General features: G+C 45.6%; 1 protein-coding gene across 2 annotated transcripts in view; it reads left to right on the top strand.

Annotated features, from left to right (window-relative positions):
* Positions 1-17,970, top strand: part of HOMER2 (homer scaffold protein 2) — an 88,333-nt gene that overhangs the window by 54,449 nt on the left and 15,914 nt on the right. For both annotated transcript variants that reach the window (XM_007470058.1, XM_007470057.1), the window contains exon 3: positions 3,954-4,085. In XM_007470058.1, the coding sequence (XP_007470120.1) occupies positions 3,954-4,085 (132 nt within the window). The remainder of the gene's footprint in view (positions 1-3,953; positions 4,086-17,970) is intronic.

Genomic DNA, 17,970 nt, shown 5'->3' with positions numbered 1-17,970 from the left:
ACTGGAGGAGCTTAGCTTTTTGCTTCTTCCAGGTACCTCTTGGTTGCATGTGCTCTGTGCATTGTCTGAGAAGTGGAATCCAGTGATCTGCAGGAACTGAGTCTTTTACTAGGCAGTCTCTTTTTTTTTTCCTCCATGAACGTTTCAGAGAGAATTCACAAAAAAGAGGAAGGAGGTGGGCATAGGGGTCGGGAGCCCATATTAAAGGTTGTGCTTTAAAGCAGCCCCTTCATCCTTCTGAGCTTCACTTTCTAAGGGTGCTCCCCTGCTCCTCCCCCACCCCCCGGCCTTCCCAAATCCCCAGGGAGGCACCAATTCTGGTCCTACTGAGTCCCTCTGCTTCATCGAACACCCACGCGTGCCCTTTCTCTCCACACCCAAGGCCTCGTTCTTCCTTGTTCCCTCCTGACTGTCCTGGCTGGCTTCTGCATGCCTTCACTCCTCAGGCCCTGCCTTGGTGCTTCTAAAGTCATTTTCTACCCAGGCCTCTTCCCTTGAAACTCTGTCCCCTCTGCTGGGTGACATCCTCCACTCCTGTGACCCCAGAGTCTGCTGAGCCTCCCCCCGCTTACCTGAGGCCAGAACCCACAGGTCCAGCCACTTCCTCTGCTCCCAACGCAGTTTTCCAGTGTTGCCATGCACAGGGCACAGCCTTCCCTTTTCACAAGCTTCTGCTCACACGGGGGATTCGTCTCCCTGACAGCTTTGTTATAGCTTTGCATGTGCTTTATTTTTAACTGTTTATCTGTGCCATTTAATGTCTGATAACAAAGCAAATACTCATGTACCCAACACCCAATTGAGGAAGTCTGTCCTTTACTAGTCCTTCAGAAGTCCCTTTCTGGACCTCTCCCTAATAGAGGCACCTGCCGTCCACTCTGCAAGAGGTTACCACTTTCTTGAAATTCGTGTTAAACATTCCCTTGCCTTTCTTTATACTTTTGCCACCTGTGTATATATCCCTAAGCCAGAGGTTGGCAAACTTTTTCTCTAAAGGGCCTGATAGTAATTTTCTTATGAGATGTACAATCTCTTTCACAGCTCATCAACTTTTCTTCTGTATCAATAGCAAGGAAATGGCCAGAGGCCAATATGTACATGAATGGGTGAAGCTGTGTACCAATAAAACTTTATTTACAAAAACAGGCTGGATTTGGCCTGAGGGCTGTAATTGTTGACCCTTGCCCTAAATATATTACTTAGTTATGCCTGTTTTTGATTTTTACATAAATAGAATCATACGGAGACCTATACTGTATGTCTTCTTTTGTGACTTTTTTTAAACTTAAGTTTTTGTCGTCATCCGTGCTGATACCTATAGCTTTGGTTAATTTTCACTGCTAGGTAGTATTTCGTTGTATGAATATACCATAATTTATCCATTCTGCTGGTGGTGGACATTTATGTTTGCAAACACTGCTACTGTGAACATCCTTGTGCATTTCTCCTTGTGTACCTATGCAAAGGTTTCTCTCGGATATATACTTAGGAGTGGAATTGCTGGGTGGTAGGGAATGTGCATTTTAAACTTTATCAGAGAAAGCCACATTAGTTTTCAAAGTGATTTTGCCAATATGTGAGAGCACCCATTGCCCCACATCCTCACCCCCACCCTTGGTATCATCAGACATATTTTGAATTTGGTGAGTATATAGTAGTAATGGTAATGCAGTTTCCACATTCCTAGTGACATTGAGCTTGTAGTTATGTCCGTCAAACTCAACCTACCTCATTCTCTCCAGTCTCACAAGAGTGGGGTCCATTCACCTGCCCAGAACTAAGCCTCCCTCAGGTCCCATCTCCTCACCCCCCACCCCCAGAATATCCCTCCCATTCACACAACTGCACTGGGCATTCAACCGTAGCAGACCCAGAGTAGACAAAAGGTCATATGTGTCCACTTCCTTTCACTTCTTCTTGCATGCTTGAGGAGGGTGAAAGTCAGAAATGAGTCAGAGCCTCAAAGAGAAACAGGCAATAAGGTGGATTCCAGGTGCAAGCGCAGTTAGCCAGAAATGATTTGGGAACCCAAGAGGAACATGCACAGAAGGAATGTGTCCTTAGAAGCTTCGATCTGCCCAACTTCTCAGGAGGATTTGGTGTTGGTGGACTGAGCCAAGGGTAGCACAGGACAGAGTTTCCATGTTAGTGGGAAGTGAAAGAAGAGGGTCCTGGGATTGACCACTTTTTAATGGCTTGATTGCCCCAGCTGTCTGTCTTGCTTTTTTTTTTTTTTTTTTTTTTTTTTTCTGGAGCCTGCTGGCTCTTTGGTGGAGCTGGGTCTTAGCATTGAGACAGAGATCTCTGTGGGAGCTTTCCCAACTTGATATTATGTGGGGCCGGGAGGTTTCTGGTGGATCAATGTCCTGAACTTGGCTCTCCCGTGTCCCCTGCATCGGCAGGTGGACTCTCAACCACTGCGCCACCAGGGAAGCCCTGCCCCCATTTCTTGATAGTGTCCGGTGACAGCAGGCAGAGCTCTTTACTAACTGTTGCATTCAGTTATCTGAAAAACATGCGATAAAATTGTCTTAGCTCACACAGTCTTGGGAATGAGAGGGACTAGCACAGGAAGGAAAAGCAACCTGGAGTGCGGTGAAGGCATCAGTACTTCATAGCTGGGGCAAGAACAGGAGAAACACGTCATACAGAAGTTCAGAATACAGGACTTTGAGTCAGACAATCTGCGTTTTACCTCTAGGCTTTGCTACTTGCCAACTCAGTTTCTCCTGTGAAATGAAGGTGGTAGTCATACCTCATAGGCTTGTTGTAAGGCTTAAGAGCTGATATAAGTAGTTTTTTAGTCTTCAGTAATTTAGTGTTTAGTATTCAGGCTGCCAAGGATTTCTGCCGAGTGAGCCTGTTATTGATACTTTATAACACTGCTCAGTTGTTCAGTGATTACTTACACGTCTCTACCCTCTTCGTGACTACCTGCAAGTTGAAGACCAGGAATCTTGTCTCCTTCCTCTTTGTGCCTTTGGTTAGCAGAATACCAGGCATATGGTGAATGTTCACTGAATGTTTGTTGAGTGAATGAATGTACTGTGTGCTGGGTATCATCCTTTCACCTCCACATTCATCCTCTACTCTTCTTCACCCTGCTCTGGTCCCTGAGGGCCTGACCCGCAGATGACATCAGTGGGCTTGCGGGGCCTCTGGCTTCTGGTTGGGTTTGGCTAGTGGCGGGAAGTCAGAAAGGCAGAGGCGAGGGCATTTTTCCCACTGGCTCCCCCTCTTGTGAGGTCACCATGTGCTGGCGTGTCCCTCAACAGAAGGTCTCCTCTCTCGTTAAGGCAGCCTGTGCTCCATGACTCTCTCCTTCCACATCCCATAGCCTCTTCACCCCCTCATCCTTTAAAGCCAAGGAGAGGTGGCAGCAGCTAGCACCAGGTCCCTGTGCTGTCCATACACCCAGCTCACACCTGTCTAATTAGTCTGTAAATTAACCCTCCACAAGTTATCCCAATTAGAGTGTACCTTTTCTTTTCCGTGGGGAAGCAGCAAGCCCCCATTGCTCATGGAAATTTTAAATGGTCTGAGCTGGACCCCGGGGGCTCCAGGCACTTAAAAAGGTAGGCAGCGTGGTTCTTCAGAGGATATGTGACATGGCTGGCCGTTAAGGGCAATCGGATGTGCAACAGCTTTGGGGAAATAAGTAGCAGTTTTGGAAACTGTTCTCTACTTAGGAGAGACTTTCTCCCACTGATAACCTGTGAGATCTTATTTTAGGCTGACTGTCTGTTTTTAAGTCTCTGAAATTGCCTGTTATCATGGTTGTGTGTATATGACTCAGCGTGGGATGTGCCAGGAGAGGAAGAACTCAGGACCAGATATAACAGTGGGGATGCAGGCTTTACCTACTAGCTTTGCCAACAGAGGAGTTTTTAAGGAGTTACTTTGGTGTCTAATTCAGTGTTTAAATGTCGACTCTTTGGGCTGTTTCGCTGCAGGTGATCATAAACAGCACAATCACACCCAATATGACTTTCACCAAAACATCGCAGAAATTTGGGCAGTGGGCCGACAGCAGAGCCAACACGGTGTTTGGTTTGGGGTTTTCCTCGGAGCAGCAGCTGACAAAGGTAATGTGGTCCTTCCCACAGCGCCGTGGGTGCCGCGTCCAATGCTCTTCTCATTCAGTAGGTTAATTGCCTGCTGAGGGATCCGGTGCTGCTACTACTGGTTGAGCAGATTTCCTCTCTGGCCTTCAGTTTTCTGCCCTCTGGCGCTGCAGGGCTGCCAAACCAGATGACCTTTTAGAAACATCAGTTTCCTTGAAAATGGAGATGTTGTTTAGAGAAGGAAAACATCTCTAACAATGCTGCTTCACAGCCTGAGGTGTAGCCTCAGGACGCAGCTTTGCCAGTAGTTCCTTCCCCAGGTGTCGTCCCCACCTCCACCCCCGCCCCTGCACCCAGGGTGTGTCTGACAGCCATCAGTGTCACTGACTCTGGTTGGAGCCCTCAGAGAGGGGGAGTAAGGTGACTCAAGCTCAGTAAGAGTTTTAAAAGGTTTCTGCTCCCAATTTCCAACATGCATGTGGGTGGGCGGGTGGAGGGGTTCCCTGAAGCACCAAGCACTTCTCAGACCCCACATGGGTGTCCTGCGATGCAACTCGATTCTGACACTGCCTACCTGGAGGAATCATCCAATCCCACAGGTGAAGGCTCAGTCCTGCAAGATCCCCCCAACTTCAGACTTCAGTTGTAAGCCCAAGGTGTCACCTGTGCTTCTGACCAACCAGTTATAGATCAGAGGTTCCAATGACCCCCTCCTAAGTTTCAATTAATTTGCTAGAGCTGCTTATAGAACTCAGAGAAGCATTTTACTTACTAGGTTACCAGTTTATTATAAAGGGGTATAACTCAGGAACAGCTGGCTGGAAGAGACATAGGGCAAGGTATGGGGAAAGGACGGAGCTTCCATGCCCCTTCTGAAGTCTGCCACTCTCCCCAAATCTCTACATGTTCACCCACCCGGAAGCTCTCCAAACCCATCCTTTTAGGGTTTTATGGAGGCTTTATTAATTAGGCATGATTCATTCCATCACTGACCACTGGTGATTGATTCAGCCTCCAACCCTCTCCCCTGCCCAGAGGGACTGAAAGTTTCACCCCTCTATTCATGATTGGTTCCCCTGGCGACCAGCCCCCATCCTTAGGTCCTTTGCAAAAGTCACCTCATTGACATAAACCCAGTTTTGACAGAAAGGGGCTTGTTATGAATAATAAGGTATACCCATTTCACCTTTATGGCTCTGAACTCAGAACTGAGGACAAGAGGCCAAATATTGTGACAAAAGATGCTCGCATTACTCTTAGCGCTCAGGAGCTGTGAGCCAGGAACCATGGAGGGAGACAAGATATATCTTTCTTATATGTCACAGGATCATAAGTTCTTAACTTGGAGTCCCCACAACCCTTAAAATGTCACACAGTGTTTTGTGTGTGTGTTGCTTTTTTTCTAGGGAGAGCATTTATAGCTTTGCTTTGATTTCCAAGGGGTCTGGGACACACTCTGTGGCTAGTTAAAAAGGTGTTGAGGAGCAGAGCATGACTGACCACAGACTTGGAGAAGCCCAAGGACCGAGGAAACAGACTGACCACCTCTGAGAGGCCTCACCTGGCCGATTGAAGGGGCCTCTTGTTTTAGGAGAATAGCTTTCCTTTTAGGATGGTGGAGAGTCCTGTGTAGGTATTGAAAATGTACTGGTTAAAAGCAAGACTGACTAGGGACTTGCCTGTCAGTCCAGTGGTTAAGACTCCGTGCTTCCACTGCAGGGGACCCGGGTTCAATCCCTGGTCGGGGAACTAAGATCCCTCGTGTCTCGACACAGCCAAAAAAAACAAAACAAAAACAAAAAGCAAGACTGCCTAGTTTATGTGACGCAAGAACTTACTGGAAGACTGTCAGAGTATCTCAAGGAATCCAAGAGAGAGTTGAAAATCCAGGAAGGGCTGGAGCCAGGCTGGCTTTGGGAATCTTGGCTAAAGAATTTCTAGACCATTGCCTTGACCATCCCACTGACTGCTGGGCAGGTGTTTATTGAGCTCCTGCTGTGCTGACACCGTGCTGGGCACCAAGGATGCAGAGCTGTGGTCCCGTCCCCAGAGGGCCTTACAGAATTCCAGAAGCCTGGGGAATTGACAGAGCTGCTTAGTACAGACTTGGTTGCTTGGGTTCCCTGTGTACACTAAGGACTATTTTCACAGGGGGATTAAGATGAATCAGGCAGCCACCCTGGTGGGAACTTGCTAAATGCACCTTTCATTTGTCCAGTGTGTATGCATGTGTGTTTGTACACCACATACACACACATGCACATTTCTAAGGAGGCCTCCAGCCCACAGACCCAGCCACAAACAAACCCCCTAAGGAAGGGTACCCCACCGTCTGTCCTCCTCTGCATACCCACCTATGAGGATGCTGTTCCCTAGAAGCCCAAGAAACCCAAAATGGACTGGTGGCACGCCACACATCCTCTTATGCCACCCACTCATAGAAGCATCCTTTCCTGGGTACTAAAATCTCCAGATCGCCAGGGCTCAGCAACATGGGGCAGGAAGCAGAAATCTTAAGGGTAGCTCGCGGGGTATAAACATGGGAGATGTCATCTTCATCCCTGATCCCTCAGTCCCTGGACTGCGGCTCTGAGGAGAAGCATCACGTCCCACAGCTCTGCAAGACGTGGTGTTCTAGCGGGCAGCACAGCAGAGTTCTAGAAGGCCTGCTGCTGCTTCTGATAAGGTTTGTGGGAGGACCAAGAATCCTGTGGCGAGTAGACCTTGCTTCATTTCATTTGCAGAGAGGTTGGTTGGTTGGTTGGAGGTGGTGCTGTGTGGTACAGAAGGCATTAAGTAAGTTTGTGGTTTGGGGGGCTGGGAGGCATGACAGTTCGTAGTATACGTCTGTCCTGGTGAGGGTAAATTACTGTGTGCTCTGGAGGAAGGGCCCTGCGTAATCAGCTTTCCACCAGGGAGCTGGCTGGTCACTTAGAAGTGTGATGCAGAATCAGGGCCTCAGGGTGGGTCACTGCTGTTGGCAGTTGATACTCAATGGGGCCAGGAGTCAGGGTGGCCATGACAGGAGTAGGTATTGTCAAGGCCACGCCACATTCTCTCCCCGGCACCAAGGCCAGTGTGTCCATAAGCCTTTTGAGCAAGTGCCAGGCTGCCTGGGGAAGAGAATGACTGGGTATCCATAGAGCAGCCTTCCTGCCCCTAGTTCTAAGGATTCTTTTTGCTGGAGGGTGGAGGCTTCAGAAGAGCATTGTCTTGGTCTGTTCAGGCTATTATAACAAAATACCATAGACTGGGTATTTAAACAACAGCCTCTCACAGTTCTTTTTTTTTTATATAATTAATTTTTATTGGAGTATAGTTGCTTTACAATGTTGTGTTAGTTTCTACTGTACAGCAAAGTGAATCAGCTATACGTATACATAGATCCCCTCTTTTTTGGATTTCCTTCCTATTTAGGTCACCACAGAGCACTGAGTAGAGTTCCCTGTGCTATACAGTAGGTCCTCATTAGTTATCTATTTTATACATAGTATCAATAGTGTATATATGTCAATCCCAATCTCTCAGTTCCTCCCACCCTCACTTTCCCCCTCGGTATCCATACGTTTGTTCTCTACGTCTGTGCCTCGGTTTCTGCTTTGCATAAAAATGGTATAAGATCATCTATACCATTTTTCTAGATTCCACATATATGTGTTAATATATGATATTTGTCTTTCTCTTTCTTACTTCACTCTGTATGACAGTCTCTAGGTCCATCCGCGTCTCTACAAATGACCCAATTTCATTCCTTTTTATGGCTGAGTAATGTTGCATTGTATATATGTACCACATCTTCTTTATCCATTCCTCTGTTGATGGACATTTAGGTCGCTTCCATGTCCTGGCTATTGTAAATAGTGCTGCAATGAACATTAGGGTGCATGTGTCTTTTTGAATTATGGTTTTCTCAGGGTATATGCCCAGTAGTGGGATTGCTGGGTCATATGGTAATTCTATTTTTAGTTTTTTAAGGAACCTCCATACTGTTCTTCATAGTGGCTGGATCAATTTGCATTCCCACCAACAATGCAAGAGGGTTCCCTTTTCTCCACACCCTCTCCAGCATTTACTGTTTGTAGATTTTTTGATGATGGCCATTGTGACCCGTGTGAGGTGATACGTCACTGTAGTTTTGATTTGCATTTCTCTGATAATTAGTGATGTTGAGCAGCTTTTCATGTGCTTCTTGGCCATCTGTATGTCTTCTTTGGAGAAATGTCTATTTACGTCTTCTTCCCTTTTTTTTTTTTTTGATATTGAGCTGCATGAGCTGTTTGTATATTTTGGAGATTAATCCTTTGTCAGTTGCTTCGTTTGCAAATATTTTCTCCCATTCTCAGGGTTGTCTTTTTGTCTTGTTTATGGATTCCCTTGCTGTGGACAGCCTCTCATAGTGCTAGAGGCTGGAGTCTGAGATCAGGGAGCTAGCATGGTCAAGTCAGGTGAAGGCGCTCTTCCAAGTTGCAGACTGTCAGCTTATCATTGTATTCTCACATGATGAAAAGAGGGCAAGAATGCTCTCTGCGGTCTCTTTTTTTTTTTTTTTTTGTGGTACGTGGGCCTCTCACTGTTGTGGCCTCTCCCGTTGCGGAGCACAGGCTCCGGACGCGCAGGCTCAGCGGCCATGGCTCACGGGCCCAGCCGCTCTGCGGCACATGGGATCTTCCCGGACCGGGGCATGAACCCGTGTCCCCTGCATCGGCAGGCGGACTCTCAACCACTGCGCCTCCAGGGAAGCCCTGCGGTCTCTTTTATAAGGGCAGTATTCCCAGCCATGAGGGCTGCATGCTTATGACCCAGTCACCTCCCAAAGGCTCCACATTCTAGTCCATCCCACTGAGGGTTAGGATTGCCACATATGAATTTGAGGGAGACACAGACTTTCAGTCCATTGCAAGCATTCATGGGGAACGTGAATATCTCCAGGCTCTGATTCGATTTGGGCCCATTGTTGTAGCCATTTCCCAGATCTCTTTGTCACTACCCCTCCAGCTTGATTTCTTCCCAATCCCTCCCATGCAGCTAGGCCCTTAACCATTTCCCCAGGGTTCAGTGTAGACTCCAACTCCAGCTCACCTCTCCTGTGCACACCGGACAATGAGATGTTCCACGTCGTGCCACAGGGAGGATTTCCCTTTTCCGTCATCCTCCGGACAACGGGAGGAGCACGGGCAAAATCCTGACGCTGTGTGAGGGAAGCTGCAAACGGTTCACTGTTAACAGGGTGCCCAGGTGTTGGGGGTGGGTAAGGCTGATAGAGGCTAGCTGTTGGAAGGCATTCTGTGTCACGCCAGAGTTTCTGGACTTTATCCTATGGCCTGTGAAAGATTTTAAACCAAGAAAGAAAATGATCAGATTTTCATTTTAGGTGGATTTTTTTCTGGCATCAAGACAGATTAGCTTGTGTTAGTCTAGATCAGAGATGATGAGGGCTTGTGTACGAGTGGGAGAGATTTAAGAAATACTGAGGAGCTAAACTGGTGGCACTTGGTGAGTCGATGTGGGAGGCAGAGACTGGGGTGGGGATGGATGGATGATGTGATGCCATTGTCTGAAATGAGGAAGAGGAATAGGTGCTGTGAGGATCGGAGGGAATTTCTATAACGTGGAAGCAAGCATGATGGTGATTTGTTGAAAGAGTAATTAACCAGAACCTCTGTCTGAAGTGGTTCTTGGGGACTGCATGCCTTTTCCCTCTGAAGAAGGGCCTGGTGGGGAGATGAGGGGTGGTGGGAGCATTGCCTCCCCTGCCACGTGTCTCCTATCCAGACTCATAGGCCTGGAAGCCTCAGACTGCTGGGTAGGGTCAGATGGGGGGCTTCTGTCAGCGACAGGGTCCTGGCTGGGCCCACCTTGGCTCAACTGCCCCTGATCCCACCCAGGGCTGGAGTTCTTCACGGAAGCCTAGGATGGTTTGAGCGTTACTCTCAGCTGCCTGGAACAATTTCTTCAATCTTTGGAGGACTCAGAGTAGCTAGGAAGGTTAAAGGGGTAACGTATCAATGAAAAGAATTGAAAGGAGGGAGAACTCAGAACAAAAATGAGAACGAGTTGTTAAAGTTCCATTCTTTGTGCCCCTGAGAACTGAAGAGACCTTGGGCTGCGCCTGCTTCCAGGTGTGGCCACTTCTAATTTTTCCCAGACGGAAGAAGATGTCCTATCATTACAGAGGGGTGCCCTGTCTTCCCGAGTTACCCGGTCTCCTCCAGCGGCATTGGAGTCCCGCTTTGTGACTGTGCCCTGCCATTGTCACAAAGCCGTACCAAAGAAGCCCTCAGATGTCTCCTTTGTGCAGAATGTTTCAAATCAACTTCTCCCCTTCCCTCTGAAGGGAACTATTAACCACACACTGATAAATTACCATGATGTGAGGCTGGCAGTCCCGACAAGTGGCAATTAGTTAGCACAGAGGAACTTGGGCCTAACGGGTTCCCAAGGTGTGTTTCTGAGAGGACAGCTGTGGCTGAATATTCTCCACCTCACAGAGCAGCCACCCACAGACCTGAAAAGGGAATTGGTAATCAAACACTATAACTAGGCTAGAAAAAGGGACACCAGTGTGGATGTTTTCATTTAAGAACACTTTATACACACTTCTCTTTTTACCCCCCAGGAGGAAAATAGATAGATACCTTTGTCTTTAACTGCTCCCTTTATAAGGACCATTTCACACCACAATCCAGAAAGTATTACGGGGACACTTTCTGCTCTTTATATAGGCTTTCCAAAATGACAGGAGCTACATTTTCCCAGAGGTCAGCTGGGACTCTGTCCACCCGCTGAAGAGGGCATAACGCCTCAGCCTACTGAAGAATGTTGAAAAGGGACTTACGTGTTCTGACAAAAGGAAGGGCTTCTGAAGAGACCAAAGGAAGGAGAACCAAGTATAAGAATGAACCAGTTGTTAAAGTTTAGATGATTTCTGGCATATGACCTTGAGATGTTTGTCTCCATCTCATTCTTCGCAGGCAGAAGGAAACACATTCTGCCAGGAAGCAGAGTGGGCCAGGGTGGACTTGCTAGTGCCCTGTGATTGATCCATCTAAACCCTGACCCATACGTGGCATTTGCTTTTGACCCTTTTCAGTTATGTCATTTCAAATTCAAATTTGTGTTCTTATGCGCACTTCATTAACTCAGTGTAGTTGTGAGAGCATTGCTCTATCTCCTACCTTTGTGATTTAAAAGGCTAATTTTTCTTTCAGTGGGGGATATTGATCATTCTTTTGATATGTTTTAGTTAGAATGTTTTTGGCTGCAAGTAACAAAGAAGGCTTATGCTTTTCATACAAAAGAGAAGTCTTAAGGCAGGCAGTTGCCAGCATTAGTACAGTGGTTCCATGATACTGGGTGTAGGGCTCTGTGTGTTTTGTTTCTTTGACTGTCCTTTTCCTCATGATGATAAAATGGCTTCTTAAGCTCTGTCCATCACATCTGCATTCGTGGCAGGAGGGTGGTACCACAACCCTCCCTGTAAACTCCCTTGGCAGATTTCTTTTTGGGATACTGTTAACAGTCTTGGGTCCCTAGGCCACCCTCCCACACCCACCTACAGGAGAAAAGAAAAGAGGCAGACACATGTCTTACCACGGTCAGCTTAGATCAGTTCTCATTCTCTACCACCTGGGAAGTGTCCTGCTCTAGACAAATTGAGATTCTGTTAAGCTAAGGGAAAAGAAGAAATGGATTTTGAATAAGCAAATAGGTGGTGTCTGCCCTAGGGTCTTCAAAGACCAAGGCCAAAAAAGCCACAAATGAAATAAAACAAGTCTTTCATTTTCTATCATAATATATGATGATGATGATTTTGATTTTGATTACAAAATTATTACACATTTAAAAACTATAGAAAATGATCCTAATAAGTAAAGACATGAGAATTTGGCATATATTAAGAAACATTTGTGGTTTGAATGTCCTTTGATCCATGAGTTTTATTTACAGGAATCTATTCTAAGGAAATAATTGTAACTGCATCCAGAGAATTAGCTACAAGAATTTTCCTTGCAGCATCATTTATAATAGCAAAAACAAAAAGACAAAAACACCAGCCTAAATGTCCAGCCATAGGAAATTAATTAAATAAACTCCAGTATATCCTTCAGGGTGATATTGTGCAGCAATTCAGGTAATGTAATAGAAGATCATATAAGTGCATGGAAGTATTGTCATATTGTTAATATCAAAAGTAGCTATAAAAGCAGATGTACAATATTCTGTTTTTTAACGAATATGTGTAGTGGATGCATGTATACAGGATGTATACAGATACAAACCTCAAAGTTTATATGGTTAGTGCTTATCTCTGGGTGATGGGACTATAGGTTTTAAAAAGATATTTTTTCCTAAATTAAACTTACTAAATGTACAAGCATGTGTGCTTTTTTTTATAATAAGGGGGGGAAATATGAGAAAGCTTAAGACTTGGAAGAGGGGCTTTTTCACCAAAGGACAGTCATCTTGGCACCTCGCTCAGTGAGGACTGCTTTCATTCCAACAGTTGGAGGCTGTGAGTGGAAACCTCCTATCCTTCCCCCAGGGCGCCCTGGATTGCTTCCAGTTTTTCATGATTATAGATAATGCTAGGATTAACATCTTTATATTGAAGGCCTTTTTTCTTTCCATATTCCCAATTATTTTTGAAGAATAGTTTCCCAGAAGTGATCTCACTAGGTCAGTGGGTAGGAACATTTTTTTCTCACTTACGATACATATTTCCAAATTGCTTCTCAGTGGGGCTGTACCAGTCACAATGCTGCCAGGAATACCTTTACCAGCACAGGATATTATAATTGCTTTTAGCGTTTGCTAATTCAGCAGGCAAAGAATGGTGCCTCAGTACTTTGCTTTGCATTTCCAGCAAGGCTGAACGATCTTCTCTATAAATTGTTTACTTGTTGTTTTTTTTTTTTTTTTTGCGGTACGCGGGCCTCTCACTGTCGTGGCCTCTCCCACTGCGGAGCACAGGCTCCGGACCCGGACCGGGGCACGAACCCGCGTCCCCTGCATCGGCAGGCGGACTCTCAACCACTGCGCCACCACCAGGGAAGCCCTACGTGTTGTATTTTTTATTCCTGAATTTTGCCATTTATCTCTTGGGGTTTTCATATTTTCCTTTTCAATTTGTACAAACCCTTTCTATACTAAAGATAATGGCCCTTTTTCTGTTGTACTGGCCTAGCTATAGATATTTCCCCCAGGCTGTTGTTTCCCTTCTGATTTAGTTTTTTTTTTTTTTCTTTTTATATTCAAAAGCTTTGAATTGTTAGGCAGTCAAGTCTGTCACTTTTGTGATTTTCTTTTGTTTCTTTACAAGTTTAGAAAATTACCCTCTCACCCCTCAAGCAGAAGTCTGATGAATGTGCAGCTCTGCTTTGCATCCAGATTTAAAAAAAAAATACTCACCCCTTTAACCCGTCATTGATTTATCACGCTACTGGTTCGCGTAAGGATTTAAATTCATTTCCCCTCAGTTTACCAACATTATCTCAGTCATATTCTAGAATAATTTTCTCCATTAATTTATGATTCCTCCTTTGTCATAGCTAATTTTTATATAAATGGTAGGGCCTATTCCCATAATGCCACCTCTTTTTAAATGATTATTTATTGACCTAAAATGTATCTGATAGGGTTTATCCTACTTCATTACATTTTAAGCTTATTTTCTGATAAAAATTCTTTTGATTCTCACCCATTTGAATATAAAACAAAATCCCCTACAGACTCAGAATTCCTTTGAGGACAGGAACCAAGTCTTTCTTGGGTATTTCAGTGTACCCAGCACAGTCCCTAGCACATAGAGATAACTAGTTAATACTTTTGAATGAATGAATTCACCCTTTTGTGGCATTCTTTTACTAGAGTTCGTGGTATTAAGTCCAATCAAGGCCAGAGAAGCTGTGCTTCTCTCTGTTGAACCCCTATCATACACCCAACAAAGCCCCATCTCTCATCCTCCAGTGATCCATGTATTAGTATCCACATTTCATAGATAAAGAAACCAAGGTACAGAGCAGTTCATTTGCCTGCATTTGAAAGGCTGATAAGTGTCAGAGTTGGGCAGCTTAGCTAAGGTAGCAGTTAAGCAGGTAAATCATAGGACCCCGGAGTGTCCAGCACTGACTTCAGATGGCCTGTGTTCAGTCCCAGTGTGACCTTGGCCAGTTTCGAAACCCATCTGTGCCCCAATTGTATACTGACAGTAGTAAGAGGACCTCAGGGTAGCTGTGAGTGCATAGTAAGACTGTACATTCTAACCGAGTGTCTTATCTCATCCCTAGGAGTCGAGAATACATGTCCCTTTTTCCCCTTTTTTGAGATGTTCTAGGCTGTTACTGTTCACAGGCGTGCCTTGGAGATATTGTGAATTTGGTTCCAGACCACCGCAATAAAGCAAGTCACACAAATTTTTTGGCTTCGCAGTGCATGTAAAAGTTATGTTTACACTATGCTGTAGTCCATTAAGTGTGCACTAGCATTATGTCTAAAATAACAATGTACATACCTAAATTTAAAAAATACGTTGTGGCTAATAATTGCTAACCATTATCTGAGGCTTCACTGAATTTTAGTAACAGCAAAGATCACTGATGGCAGATCACCATGAAAGTTTGAAACATTGTGAGAATTAGTGACACAGAGATACGAAGTGAGCAAATACTGTTGGAAAAATGGTGCCGATAGACTTGCTTGATGCAGGGTTGCCACCAGCCTTCAATTTGTAAAAAAAACACGGTATCTGTGAAATGTGATAAAGTGGGGTCTGCCTGTGTAGTAGCACTGTCGCCTTGAGGTCCTATAAGGACGTGTGTTTTGACGTGTGTGTGACAGTTGTTCTTTGCCCCTCTTTTGTAACTGAGAAAGAGAACAGCTAAATAGTGAAGCTGAGGAGAGCTGTAAAATTAGAACTTGTCGCCCGGGCCCCTCATTCTGTTTCTGCTATTCTAATCCTCAGGCCTTGTCTTTGCCTTAAAGGTTCCCATGGGCTGTTTTGGAGTTAAAGCTTTTAGAATTTTCTTTTAAAGAGGAAGTGAGTACAATTCTATTTTAAGGTAAGGGCGTCTCTTTGCAAATGGAAAATCCAATCAATAAGTGTTTAGCAACTGCTGTGGACAAGACTCTTGGCATTCTTATAAACACACAAAAGTAACTGGATGTGTGGATGATTGTGTGGAAATCAGATCTGGGCTCAAGTTCAGGTTTATTATTTACTAGCCATGTGACCGTGGGCAAATTTTAACCTCTCTAAGACTCCATTTCTTTTCAGGAAACTATATATAAGAATTCCCATCCTAGGGACTTCCCTGGTGGCGCAGTGGATAAGACTCTGCCCTCCCAATGCAGTGTTCGATCCATGGTCAGGGAACTAGATCCCACATGCGTGCCACAACTAAGATTGAGCATGCCACAACTAAGGAGACCGCCTGCCACAACTAAGGAGCCCGCCTGCCACAACTAAGACCCGGCACAACCAAATAAATAAATTTAAAAAATATTAAGAAAAAAAAGAATTCCTGTCCTACAGAGGATGGAGAGGAGCAAACAAGAGAATGTGTGTTAAGAAGCCATTAAACTCCTTACCTTGTAGATGTGCCTATGCTGAGGGTCTAGGGGAAGAGGGTACTAAGTAGGCCCACCCAAGACAAAACTGTGGGACACCTGGAGGGGCCACCATGATGGGTGTCAGGGGACAAAGAGAGAAGGGCCCATTGGAACTGAAGGTTTGTGCTCTGGGCTGAGTCTCCAAGAGTTGAGCTGAGGGTCATCCCAGATGTTCAGGGTCAGGTAAGAGGAGACAGACAGAATGGAGGCCCCCAAGCTCCATCCAGAGGCAACTTGTTCTATCAAAGCCCGGCAGGGCTTTATTTGCTGACTTCTTTGCCACTATCTCCTGCTACCCAAGTCTCGCCCTCTATCTGATACTTACACAGTGTTCACACCCCAGCACCTAACCTAGGGCATGGCCCAGCTCACGGTGAAAATTTTTGTTTGCTGAAGGTGTGAATGGTGCTCAGACCATGTTTGTTGACTGAATAAGCATGACCCTGGCTGATGACATGTCCAATCTAGTCTACGAGCAACTTCGAATAAGACCCTGAGAGAAAGAGACCCTGACAGGCACAAGGACGGGCTGTAAAGAACAATGCTTTTGGTTTGGGAGCCTGGTGAATTGAGATGCTTGTGGGAGACAGCCAGCCCCACCTTCCTAAGCACAGCATGGGGAGACTCCATTAGCAGGTGTGTCTACTGAGAACCACATGCATTACCATTTTCTTCAAATCACATTTGACTTTTAGTTGATAGTGGGCCACAAAAACATTTAAGATCATACCTTTTAAAAGTTGCATCTTTTAATGTCTTAATAAGATTGAAAGGCCTTTATAGTGCCTGCACAAAATCTCTTCTGGGATAATGTTCATATTCCAAGTGATGCTCTATCTAGTTCGTAGGTTGATCCAATCAGTTAAGCTTAGGAAGCAGAAAGATGGGGCAGAATACTCCCAAGACACTTACCACAGTACCTTCTTAGGTCCTTAGGTTTGGCCTGTACTTTGACATGATTTTTTTTTCAAATGGGCGGAGGTGTGCAAATCTGGAACCCAGAGCTCATTCATTCACTGAACAAACTTATTTATGCCTGCTCTCTGCCAGGTGTCAGGGGAGGGTACAAAGAGGAAAAGCGTGGACCCTGCCGTCAAGGAGTTCATGACATGTTTTTACTTACGGGGCCCCTAAAAGGAAGGCGGGTGCTTTGTCCATCCTTGCTAGACCTCACGTCTTTTAAGCAACAGGTAATGTGATTTTTCTCTGACAGCTCTGGGTTGGTTAAATGAAGCCCTGTAGCTATGGCTTTATTTACAGGCCTGTGGGAGCAACACAGGCCAGTGTTGCCACACTGACCTTCTCTGCCTCCACTGGGTGCTTGGTTGACCAACGGCTCTCACCCGGCAAGGTTTCCCAAAGCAGACCGCTGTTGTTGGCTTTGTGAAGCACTCAGAGGGCGGCCTGTGCTCAGAAATAGAGTTCTCAGCAAAAGCCACAGAATTGTTGGTGGCCTTGCCACTTGGCCAGCTGTTTTTCGTTTCTCGGCAACATTTGGCTCTCTCTTGCTGTGTGATGTCAGCATTAGCTATCACAGAATGTTCTCTGTTCAAACAACGTATTGGCTGATTAAAATCGGTTGCATTGTCAGTGACTATAAAGCAGTGATTGATATGATTGCCCTGGGGTTTTAAGAATTTTTTTCTTTTAAGAAAATATTAAAACATTTTTGAAAGCAGAGAGCATAGTATAATGGGCACCCGTATGTGCATCACGTAGATTTAACAGTGAGCACTGTGCCACATTTGCTTCATCTGTTCTTATTGCTGCTGAAGTACTTAAGTAAATTACAGACATCGAGACATTTCACGCCTAAATACTTCAGTGTTGATCTGTAAAGAGTCACATTCCCCAACAACCACAACATCATCAGCACTTCTAACAAAATTAATAATAACTTCTGGACTTCCCTGGTGGCGCAGTGGTTAAGAATCCACCTGCCAATGTGGGGGACACGGGTTGGAGTCCTGGTCTGGGAAGCTCCCACGTGCCGCGGAGCAGTGAAGCCCGTGCGCAACAACTACTGAGCCTGAGCGCTGTAACTACTGAAGCCTGCGTGCTCTAGAGCCCACAAGCCACAGCTACTGAGCCCATGCGCCACAACTACTGAAGCCCATGCGCCTAGAGCCCGTGCTCTGCAGCAAGAGAAGCCATTGCAATGAGAAGCCGGTGCACTGCAACGAAGAGTAACCCCCGCTCGCCGCAGCTAGAGAAAGCCTGTGCGCAGCAACGAAAACCCAAAGCAGCCATAAATAAATAAATGAAGGAAGGAAGGAAGGAGGAGGGAGGGAGGGAGGGA

This window comes from Lipotes vexillifer, unplaced genomic scaffold (assembly GCF_000442215.2).
Source record: "Lipotes vexillifer unplaced genomic scaffold, Lipotes_vexillifer_v1.1 scaffold532, whole genome shotgun sequence".
Classification (NCBI taxonomy): domain Eukaryota; kingdom Metazoa; phylum Chordata; class Mammalia; order Artiodactyla; family Lipotidae; genus Lipotes; species Lipotes vexillifer.
This window is presented reverse-complemented; position numbering and strand designations above follow the sequence as displayed.